We start from the raw sequence: 12,118 nt of genomic DNA, 5'->3' as shown, positions 1-12,118 counted from the left end.
ATCCATTGCTGAGTACCCAGAAAGAAGATATAAACCGTTTTCAGGGGAAAACACGCATGCATTTATTTTTTAAGAATTCCCAGTAAGGGGGGAAAAAAATTCAACATCTTTAAAAATGTGTTTATTTTTTAAAAAATCAGTTGTGTACAAAAGTGTTCCGTAGTTTTTAATTCTAAGACAAATACCCAGCCCTCCACCCCCGGCCCACCCTGCTTCAATGGTCTTTCTGGCAACCCACCCATTTTCCCCTTACAGGAAGTTAACGGCTCAGAAATAGATCCTCCTATAGAATTTATCATCACTAACAGATTGTTTAGAATAGAGATCTAGAGAAGCTAACAAGCAAGATTCTTTCTCGGTGAGGTTAATGAGTATCCCTATAATGGCAGTAGACTTCCAGCAGACACCACGACAAAGCACCATCAATTGCTGAAAGCTAAAAAATAGATATTATTTTCAATAGTATTCCATTTTCTATTGGAAAAGTCTTTAAATTACATTAAATAAGTCTCTTTCCCCCCAAAGAAATAGTCTAGCTTTTATTACGATGTCTGTAAAAAGCAGGTAACAGCAAGCACACGAGGGTCATTTAACAGCACAGTGCAAATGATTTCTGAGTCCACTCACCCCCAGGACCAAACTGATAAACTGTGCCTCATCTCATTATATAAGCAGCACTGAATATATACATATACATATATATTCAATGCCTGGTTGGAATAACCAAGCAAAAGGTGACACATTCACAACTTAATATTTAGGTGATGATCACAGGTTTATGAGGGTAGATCAGTCCAACAGAACAGTAACAGAACAAATGGGACAAGTGAGATACTGACATTTCCCTAGCTCTATGCCACAAAATTTTTGACCCATATTGCAACAGTGCAAACAGAACATGTGACATAGTATGCAGACAAGGCAGAAAAGTCACACTTGAAGAAAAGGCTATTTATCAGTAAATATTTCAAGTCAACTTCTTCCCCAGTGATAGTAAACAGCTGATGTTAAGCATTTATTTTTAACTAGTACTAAAAGAATGGAAATGCAAATTTTCAAAATCAATGGTTTGTACAAGAAAAAAGTGATTCATACATTATTTTGTAAAAATCCATGAAATAAAGTCAACTGTAAACAGCTTCCTCTTTCCTATCCGAACACTTGTTTCCATCTATGTACAAGAAAGTATACATGGCTCCAACTGTCCCATGCCCAAATCTATCTCTAAAACAAAAACAAAAATAAACATAGCTTCTGTTTCCTGTTACTAACAAGGATCGTGGACACATTATTACACCCCTATTGCAGAGTTTTAAAAGCTCAAATCAAGCATAATACACTTAGAGCTAAGAATTGCTTTTCACACTGATAAACTTGTTAAGCAGCAGTAACACAACATGCTGCATTCTGTATGGCATAAATAAGCAATATGCACTTTATCTGCCAATTCTTTCTCATACTTTAAAATTATTTTGCATAGTTTTATGCACTATCAGCAATCACAAATGTGAAACACTTCCCCCCAAAAAGGAAAAAAACCTGCCTTTCATTTCACAGAAAATGCTTCTCAAAAGCAAAATGGTCAGAATATAAATACACATATATATATACTTGAATGCATTATGTGTTTATGTAAATCACAGCCACAATTCCAAACATTTGGGGGAGCCAGCACGGAGCATCTAATTTAGTACCAAGTTCCTAAAATATTTATATACCTTACCGTATACTTATTTGGATCACAAACTGCTATTTATTCATTCAGTCTGTACGGACACACGAACACAACTAATTGTTTGTTCTTTTAAAAGTCAGACACACACTCAGGAAACAGACCTGATCATCACAGAAGACTATTTGAGTATCAGTGACTTGTAGCAAATTGTCTGCCCAGATGGGATAAAACTACACATACATTTAACTACAATTTTTGAAGCCTTTACAACTAACAAATCACAAACCATTGAGAATTATATAAATAATTTCCAACAGGGTATGCTTCCCCTAGACCTGCACTTTTACTGCTCTTTTTCTAAACATACATAAGACAAGAGAAAAAAAGCAACTGCCTTTATTTCTATGTTTGGGGAAATAAATCTACCTGTAGAAAATAGGAAAAAAAAAAAAAACACCCAGTAAGAAGGCGATAGTGGGAAATGTACCAGAAAACAGATAATCACATTAAATGTAAATGAGGTAAATTTTTGAAATGAAAATCCATTATGGAGAACCTCTCATACCAAATATTGTAGTTTTCCATTTCCTGGGCACTGGGGATGTTGAACTGCAGTTAGATGAGTATACCCTAAGGGGCTAATGTGCATAAAAGTCATAGGCAAGTTACAGCTGCCTCCAAGAGCAAAGTATACAATGCTTGACCCTTAGTAACTTCTGAGTTCTCTCTCTCATTTGTCAAACCACAGGACAATTAAATATACCCTGATAATACAGGCAAATAGTAAACTGGGTAGAGGTGTTTGATATTTAAAATAATGCAAATATTACTAACATTACCAAGCCACCCTCCACTAAACAACAAAAAAAATTAATTCTAAACAATGATGGAACAAAACTGTCCACATTTTCACACAATTCCAACCTTACCTCAAAATATAAAGAAAAGTACATGGTTTTAGCTATTTAAAATAAATAAAGAAAATCTTTTTTCCTTTGGCATCTTTAGAAAGTAACTAAATTACAATTAAAGGAGGTGATTGTATAAAGAAATTTATACTTAGGCAAACACAGGGGAAAAAACAGCAACTTGTGTTTAGTATGCAATAATCAACTACAAGAGTTTCACTACTGATTAGGAAAGCCTTACAAGTTTCTGGAAGAACCTTCACATCTTAACATTACAATATATTTAATAATGGTTCTTTTTATTGCTTCTAAGATTATTGAGAAGTCAAATGAAATTATGCTGAATTTATGGTTCAAAACTATTTTCCAAACATGTAACCATTATAATTTAGGATAAATAACACTTGAAGAAAGCAAACCTTTCATAATATGACTTTCCATATACAGCCTTACTTTAATTCATTCAGATTCCATTACATTTTTGTTATTTTTGCATTGGTCCTGAATATTTAATAAGAACTGTGTTTCTATGTATAGAACTGCCTACACAAATCCATTTCACCCTTCATAAAATGTTCACATTAGTGTTAGAGCTTGCAAAACTAGTAATTTTCAAACTTTGAACTTAGAGTGAAGTGTAACTTTAATACGTATAGAAAGTCTGACTATGTACAAGAGAAGGTAAAGTTTTCAATTCTCATATTATCAGAAACATCATAAAGAAAGCTAGATTTATAACACACTTCTATTCCTATGTGCATCTGAAGTATGTACAGTAAAACACCAACACAGCTTTCATGTGTTAATAGGGGAAAGTGCAAGCAATCTCTATAAAGCCAAAATCAGGCTAAAAAAACTGCAAACAGTTGATTTCATCCTTGCAAGTTCTCAAAGAAAAATTCCATCAGTTTAAAAATCAAAAGACGTTAAATTCACCGAAAAATTAAGCTGGGTTCTTTTCATTTAATCTGGGAATACTGCAACATCAAGTATTTACTGTTTTTACAAAAAAAATGAAACAAAATTGGCAGCTCCATTTTTACAATATTATTATTGTATATATATATTGTATATATTCCTATATAAGTAATAGGAAAGTTTTAAGAGTGGAGAACTGTGACAAAACATTCCAAATGGATGACCTAAAATGGAGCAAGGGATACTGTCCTTCAGCACATTTCCCCACCAAATATAAAGAAATTTAATATTAGAATATTAGCTGTGTGTGGAAAGAGGGGAAAAACAGATAAGTTGTCCCAGTCTGTTGACAAGGACAAAAAAGGCTCTGACTAGGTCACCATCTTCATTTCTGGATAAATCTCATATTGAAGAATTCTCAAATGCTTAAAATGGTGGTCTTTTCAGCTACCCATCCTAAGAAGTCAAGTACAAGCATGCAAGTAAATTCACAGGCACAGAGGATCCATGTTAAAAACAGTTAAGGTAGCTGTGATGCAACACCAACAATTTGAATGGCCCTGACACACTCAAAATATTATCTTAATTATTCAACAAAATCCTGAAGCAAACTCTTGCTAGTCTTGGTATACTGCTAAACACTAAAGTAGCATGTTTTTTCCATGGTTTTAGCTTAGCTCAAAAGAATTTTTACACTATTAAGTAAGAAAAAAATTAAAGTATTTCCCCTTTTTAAATTTACACAGACGTTTAATTAGCTTTATTTACAGAGCAGGGATTTTTTTCAGTCTCCAATGGTGCCTAGATAACATCATTAGGCAAGAATGCCAGTTTAAAAGAAATCTATGCAGAATCCTAAAAATAACAGATGTTGATGCTCCTCCAAGAAGGGGCAAGCTTGACTATATCAGCATCTCTCTTTATGTTTCAGTTACTCAGAAGCAATTCTGTTGCAGTCTCTACATCCCATGATTTTGAAGACAAGGCCACTATTACCGCATTCTGTAGAAAAGAAAAGGGGACAAAATAAAATCTCAAGGAAATATTTTAAAAATACTGTATCAAAAAAAATAAATAAATAAAAATAAAAATACCGTATCACTCACTGTCTTTAAAGAAACCACACCCTGTTTTTTCATTTTTAAGTTACTTTGCACTTGTACTGCATTAAAAACTCTAAAACCAATGACTAGAGCTTCTTTGGTGGCTCAGAAGTAAAGAATCCAAAAAAAAAAAAAATCCAAAAAAAAAAAAAAAAAGAAGTAAAGAATCCGCCTGCCAATGCAGAAGACACAGGTTTGATTCCTGGTCTGGGAAGATCCCACATGCAGCGAAGCAACTCAGCCCGTGTGCCACCATTACTGAACCTGTGCTCTACAAGCCAGGAGTCACGGGGCTGAGCCCCGTGCCGCAACAAGAAAAGCCATCACAGTAAGAAGCCTGCATGTCACACGAGAGAGTGGTCCCAGCTCGCTACAGCTAGAGAAAAAGCCCGAGCAACACTGAAGACCCAGCACAGCCAAAAATAAAGCAATAAAATTATTTTTCAAAATAAAATAAATGACCGGAACCAACCAAAGTTAAAAAAAAATCACTAGTTTTAATAACAAAGTTTGCTTATCAAAATTAGATTTAGAGTACTGCTGAACCACTTTTGTCAGCCAAGGATTTGCAACAATAATTTAACAAATAAATAAAAATCAACATGCCTTTATGTACTTACCCTATCAAAGCCCATAGCACATAGGTTTTCTATTTTTTTGGTGTACTCTGGACTAGAAACTGGTGCTCCAGCATACACATGTGCCCAAAGTCGAGCTGTCTGTTTGAACATTTCAGGATTTTGTTTGTACTACATGGGGGAAAAATTGATTGATTTACAATGCAGTTATAGTATTCAAAATAGGAACTCATCTCCTAATTGCTTAAAAACCTGTTTTTTCTAAATAAATGTAGATTAGATTGTTAAAATGTGACTGATTCACTTTCCATAGCAAACAAACTATGTCACTGAAGAAAAGACTGTTTAACATGAACCTGCAATTCACAAGTTGCACTGATGAAAGAAAAACAAAGATATATAATATTTATCAACTTTAATCTCCAATTTCAACAAAGTAGTAGAAAACTAACACTAAATGGACTTATTAGAGATGCCTCTAATCATCGTGAAGTGGCAAACATTACACAGATAAACAGAATTACTAGCTTCTAAAATTAAGTGAACAGTAACTAATAAATGTGACCAATTTTTGTATTAATCACAGCCTGGGCTAGAATACAAGGAGAGTTGGCTGTTTTGTTAGAGTTGTATTACTGTAGTGATTTAAGGAAACCCCATGTGCAGTCCTAACTTACAGCACATGTTTTGAGATGATTATGAACTCACAACAGAACACTTTTTAAAATGTAAGAGTCTTCATATGCATTGGAAGAGGTAAATTTATTCTCAAGTATTCAGAGACTACGATTACTTAATAAAGCAAATTATAAAAATTTAAAATATTAAATTCACTTTATAATATTTAAGATGTTTTATACACATTGAGTATTTCTATACATTAAAATAATAAATCTAGTTTCTACCATTATTAACAAGGAAATAAGTCAGACGACCCAACAGAGTCAAAAGAAAACTGAGTCCAATCTCAAACTTTGAGACTCAGAACTCAACAGGAAATCAAAGCTGAGGCTCAAACCATGCTTCTATCAAAATTGAAATCAATAGGACATATATAACACATTAAACCATAATTCTAAGCACTCTACAGCAAATAATAGTAGGACATATTAACAATATACATAAAATAAGGAGTGAACAGTTTTTCAAAGGAAAGAAAGAAGCTTGTAAGAGGGAAAGTTTTCTTAGGCAGCAAACATGACAGACTGGGTGAAATGACATGCAGGAATGATAATCTTGAATAGCCGGAGTTTGAGAACAGTAAGAATTTAGGAGATAGTTCAAATCATGGAGGAACTTTTCAAACTAAACAATTTGCTCTTACCAAGTAGGTGACAGGAGAGCTATTAACAGGTTTTTAATAGTAAAATGAAACAGGATTTGAACTTTTATAAAGCTAACTGCTATCAGCGTAGAAGGTAAAGAGAAGAGGTTGAGGTAGGAAATTCCATCAGAGCAGTCAAACGAGAATTTTTAAACATGTGAACTAAAGCAGTTAGAGAAGTATTATGATAGAGATATTGAGATATTAGAGAAAAGGAGACACACAGAAGTACTCTGTATCTGTGACTTGGATATATATACAAGCTGTCTATAGAAGGATGGACAGGTTCACAAGGTTTAAGAGTCTGCCTTCAGTTATGGAATGTTGTACTAAGGTACCCATGGGATATTCATATACAGCTCTCTGGTTCCAAACAGGTTTTTGGGTTTAGGAGAAAGGTCAAGCCTGACTATTGTTACCAACATACAGGTGGCAACATCAGTGTGGATATGATCATCCAAATGAGAGTATAGAATGGAAAGTAAAAGAAAGGATGTGATAAGAACTGAGGAAGTGTATTTAAAAGGGAGGAGAGGGAATTCCCTGGCAGCCCAGTAAGTAGGACTCCACACTTCCACTGCAGGGGCAAGGGTTCCATTCCTGGTTGGGGAACTAAGATTTTAGAGGGCGGGCAACATGGCCAAAAACAAGGGGGGGTGAGGGAGTAATGGTAGGAACTAAGAGGGAACAACCACAACTACAAAGATAGGAAGAGAAGTCAAGAGATGAAAAAAACTTCTGGCTTAAAAAAAAAAAACTCTACAAGGCTCAATAAATCCTAATGGTTTAGAGTAGGAGCTGGCAAACTTTCTCATAATAATTATTCAGGCTTTCAGACCGTGTGGTCCCTGTTATAATTATTCAATTCTGCCACTTGTAGCTGTAAACAAATGGGGGTGTTCCAATAAAACATTATTTACAAAAACAGCCAGTCTGGCTGTAATTTGCTAACCTCTGCCTTGGAAATCAAAGATCAGAACTGAAAAATATTTATTCCATTTGGCAACTACAAAGTCCGTGATGACCTTCACCATGCCATTTCAGTGCCACAGCTGGAGCTGATTAACAGTATCATCAGGGAAAGATCATCACTGAATTAAAAGACAAATGGACACACACATGAAGTAAAACGTTAATCACAGAATCAAGACAGCAGGCAGATAAATGGGTGTTCACTGTGTAATTCTTGAAAATGGCACAATATATTTGAAAAAAGCAACTGGCTGCACTGGGTTTATTTAATACACCCAGTTAAACTACTATGTTTAAAAAAATCACTAAATTAGGTTTTCACTATTATATGTAATATAATAATCTCACAGCAAGAAAGGAAACCATTTCTAGATTTAGTTTCAATAGACATATGCTTATGTTCTAACACTGCAAACCACTAAAGACTCATAGATAAGGAAGTCTTTCAAAAGGAACGATCTTACCTGATTTGCTACGACTGCATCTTGTGGATCATCCGGTTCTGCAGCTGCCAGCAGGGCTTGTAATGACAACAATACCGTGCGCAGAGTCATCGCTGCTGCCCTAAAATTCAAAACAGGAAGACATCCAGGTTGAAAACAGTTTGCATGACAAAGTAGATGTTTTCTGAATAAATACGAAAAGTACTGGAGCTAAAAAAGATTTTTATCTCAATCATATAATTAAGTCTTAGAAATTTATAATTACATATCTGCCTACCATATATATATTAAAACAATATATATAATGTACAAATATATATATATTTTAAAACAAGTAAATCTTTCCGTTTCTTAAGATACCTCAAATTGCCTTTAATCGGCTTAGCTCCACCCCACCCACCCACCCTATGTTATTGTTACCAATATTCTGGTCAGCTTTATCTACTGACTTAACTTTCTATCCATTTCTCTAGACATTATTAAAGTGACAAAGTAACTTCCTTTCTGTGTAACTCTAAAAACAAGATACCATCAAGCAGATATCCTTTACTTTCAAAAAAGTATAAAATTACTTGGAGGGCTTTATGCTTAAGTGTATGTCAGAAAAAAAAAATATAGTAGCACTTTAATGTGTAATCTAAAAAATAAAACAAACTAGTGATATAACAAACAAATAAAAACTAGTGGTCAGCAGTGGGAGAGAGGAGAAGGGAGGGACAATGTAGGGGTAGGGATGGTTAGTGTTAGTTTCTCAGCTGTGTCTGACTCTCTGTGAGCCCACTAGGCTCCTCTGTCCATGGAATTCTCCAGGCAGGAATACTGGAATGAGTAGCCATTCCCCTCTCCAGGGTCTCTTCCTGACCCCAGGATTAAACCTGGGTCTCCTGCACTGCACGATGCTTGATCATCTGAGCCACCAGGGAAGTCCAGGGATGTAAGGAGTACAAATTATTAAGTATAAAATAAGCTACATGGATCTATTGTACAACAAATTCCACGACAGAGGAGCCTGGCAGGCTAAAGTCCATGGGGTCGCAAAGCGTCGGACACAACTAAGCACTCAACAGAAATGCAGCCGATATTTTGTAACTACAAACGGAGTACAACCTTTAAAACCTGCAAATCACTATATTGTACACCTGTAACTTAGCAACTACAATGAAAAATTTTAAATGAAGAGAAAGAAAATAAATCACTCCATAATATTCTGAAAAAAGAAAGCTTTTGGCTTAATATTCATGCTTCTAAATGTTTATAAAGCAAATATTTATCTAGAAAATGCTGCCTACCTAACCAGAAAGGATTCTGAGCATTTCTGTTAAAAAATTATTTGACCAGTTACTATAAAAAATATTTATGAATACAATAGTGAAATAACATAATAGTGAACTTTTTTAAATGTAGAAGATTATTAAACAACATATCCATTTTCACCACACATTAGATAATTCCAAACCAGTCTTTTTCAACTGGGTTCCCCATAAGAGAAGGGAGAAAATTAAGTATTGTCTCAATTTCCCTAAGAATGGTTATATAAATAGTGCCATCTCAGATGTTTAGGAAAGTTAATTTACTATCAGCAACAAATTTCTTAACGAAATGTGTCTCGCGTTTCTTCAAACAGCAGCATCAGTTATCACGTGGGAACTTGTAAGAAATGAAAATTCTTAGCCTTATCCCGGATCTACTGAATTAGAACCTCTTGGGTGGTTTAACAGATACTCCAAGTGATTCTGATGCAAGTTAATTTCTGAGAAATACTGCTTCAGTGCATACAACTTAAAGCTAATTGAGAAAGGCTGTTCTAAACTAAAATAAAATCAGTGTCACAAACATAGGTCTATATTTTATCTATTAGAGAAAAATTACAATACAAATAGTTCTTTATCAAAATGCTATTGGAACTGTCATTTATATTGAACTCCATAAAATGCAAACTAATCTATAGTGACAGCAGATAAATGGTTGCTGGGAGATGGGGGAGCAGAAAGTCTGGAAGAAGCAATTACAAAGGAACCCACTAGAAAACTCTGGAGTATGTTCTCTATCTTGATGTGTGACAGCTTCATGGATGTATGTGTCTAAACTTATCAAACTATATTTTTAATGTGTGTAATTTAAGGTAAATTACACTTCAATAAAGTTTTTAAAAGTTGTGTTTTAAAAGCTTCCACCTTAAAAAAAAAAATAAAGTAAAATAAAAGCTTCCACCTTGCCTTACATCCTATATCAAAATTAACACAGAGAACCATGCTCAATATCTTGTAATAATCTACAATGGAAAAGAATCAGAAAAAGAATATATATGTACAACTGAATCACTTTACTGGACATGTGAAACTAACAACATGTTAACCATTCTTCAATTTTTGAAAAATCAGGGGAAAAAAAAGAAAAAAATCAGTTCAAAATGGATCAAAGTCCTAAACCTAAGACTAAAACTATTTTTGGCTGCTATGCCTGGCTTGTGGGATCTTAATTCCCCAACTGGGGATCAAACCCCACACCCCGCAGTAAAACAGTGAGTTCTAACTAGTGGACTGCCAGGGAATTCCCAAGACTAAAACTTATTATAAAACTCTTAGAAGGTGAAACATAGGGTGAAAGCTCCATGACAGTGCAGCATGCCATGATTTCTAGCATATCAAAGGACAAGCAAAAGCACAGGTAACAAAATAATAAATAGAAAAACTGGTCTACAACTATATCAAAATTAAGAACTCCTATGTAAAGAAAAAAAAAAGTTTTAAAATAAATCTTCCTTTGCAGTGAGTATAATCAATAGTGAAAGGCAACTCACACAATGGGGAGAAAATATTTACAAAATCATACATCTGACAAGGGAATTATATACAGGAACTATATATACAACTATACAAGAATTATATATATAAGAACTCCTACAACTTGTTAACAACAAAAAAATGAACCTCACACACTACCTCACATCCATTTGGCTGGTTTACTATGAAAAAAACAGAAAATAACATTTGTTGGCGAGGATGTGGAGCAATTGGAATTCTGTACACTGTTGGTAGGAATGCAAAGGGACAGTCTGTTCTCAAAACTGAAGGAAAATCTAGAGTTTTAACTGGATTTAATTCATAACAATCTCGATGAGAAAAGTTTTTAAGTCTCCTGTATGCTTGAAAACTTTCACAATAAATGTTGGGGAGGTATTCATAAACCATTAAGAATTGGTTTAAAAAGAAACTTAAATGCAAAGTTCTTAAAAGTTGAACACAAAATCAACATAAACAACAATTTTTTCAAAATTAGTTGTAATAAAATTAACATTAAAACAAAACTTATTCTTCTGGCCCTAAATACGATAGAAACTATAACATCTTTGATGGTATAAAGATATGTGTACATTTTTTGACTGCTCTACATGAAATTTTGAATCTAAACTTGGTAATGTGAAAAAAATATACAAATAAAAATACAATCTTTAGTTTTCATTTATTTTTCTTTTCACAAAGTACTGATTAAATTCATACTACTGATAACTGAGATTTTTAGCATATAATGTGTAACATTAACATAAATCTATTAAAAACCAATCCTAACAGCCAAGCAGGAGTATGAAATTTCAAAATGTGTTAGCTAATTTTAATCAGTGGATATGAGTGAGCTGAAACTCCAATACTTCAGTCACCTGATGCAAAGAACTGATTCATTGCAAAAGACCGGATGCTGGGAAAGACTGAAGGCAGAAGTAGGGGACGACAGAGGATGAAATGGTTAGATGGCATCACTGACTCGATGGACATGAGTTTGAGCAAGCTTTGGGAGTTGGTGATGGACAGGGAAGCCTGGTGTGCTGCAGTCCATGGGGTCAAAAAGAGTCGGACACAACTGAGCAACTGAACTGATGACTGATGAGTGAGTACCTTATAAAACTATCTTCAGTAAATTAACTTTGCTCAGATCTCAAACTTCAATAAGCACAGTTAATATGGCTAATTGAATATTCATTCATATGGACTGCTGCTGCTGCTGCTGAGTCGCGTCAGTCATGTCCGACTCTGTGCGACCCCATAGACGGTAGCCCACCAGGCTCCCCCATCCCTGGGATTCTCCAGGCAAGAACACTGGAGTGGGTTGCCATGTCCTTCTCCAATGCATGAAAGTGAAAAGTGAAAGTGAAGTCGCTCAGTCGTGTCCGACTCTTTGAGACCCCATGGACTGCAGCCC

At 34.6% G+C, this 12,118-nt stretch overlaps 1 protein-coding gene across 4 annotated transcripts in view; it reads right to left on the bottom strand.

The window, feature by feature from the left end:
- Positions 1 to 519: 519 nt before the first annotated feature.
- Positions 520 to 12,118, bottom strand: part of UBE2K (ubiquitin conjugating enzyme E2 K) — a 73,556-nt gene continuing 61,957 nt past the window's right edge. For all 4 annotated transcript variants that reach the window (XM_043870823.1, XM_043870824.1, XM_043870825.1 and 1 more), the window contains 3 exons: positions 7,943 to 8,042; positions 5,225 to 5,353; positions 520 to 4,503 (listed from right to left, as the gene is read on the bottom strand). In XM_043870823.1, the coding sequence (XP_043726758.1) occupies positions 4,429 to 4,503; positions 5,225 to 5,353; positions 7,943 to 8,042 (304 nt within the window). In that variant the 3' untranslated portion in view covers positions 520 to 4,428. The remainder of the gene's footprint in view (positions 4,504 to 5,224; positions 5,354 to 7,942; positions 8,043 to 12,118) is intronic.

Source organism: Cervus elaphus, chromosome 17 (genome assembly GCF_910594005.1).
Source record: "Cervus elaphus chromosome 17, mCerEla1.1, whole genome shotgun sequence".
In the NCBI taxonomy this organism is placed as follows: Eukaryota; Metazoa; Chordata; class Mammalia; order Artiodactyla; family Cervidae; genus Cervus; species Cervus elaphus.
This window is presented reverse-complemented; position numbering and strand designations above follow the sequence as displayed.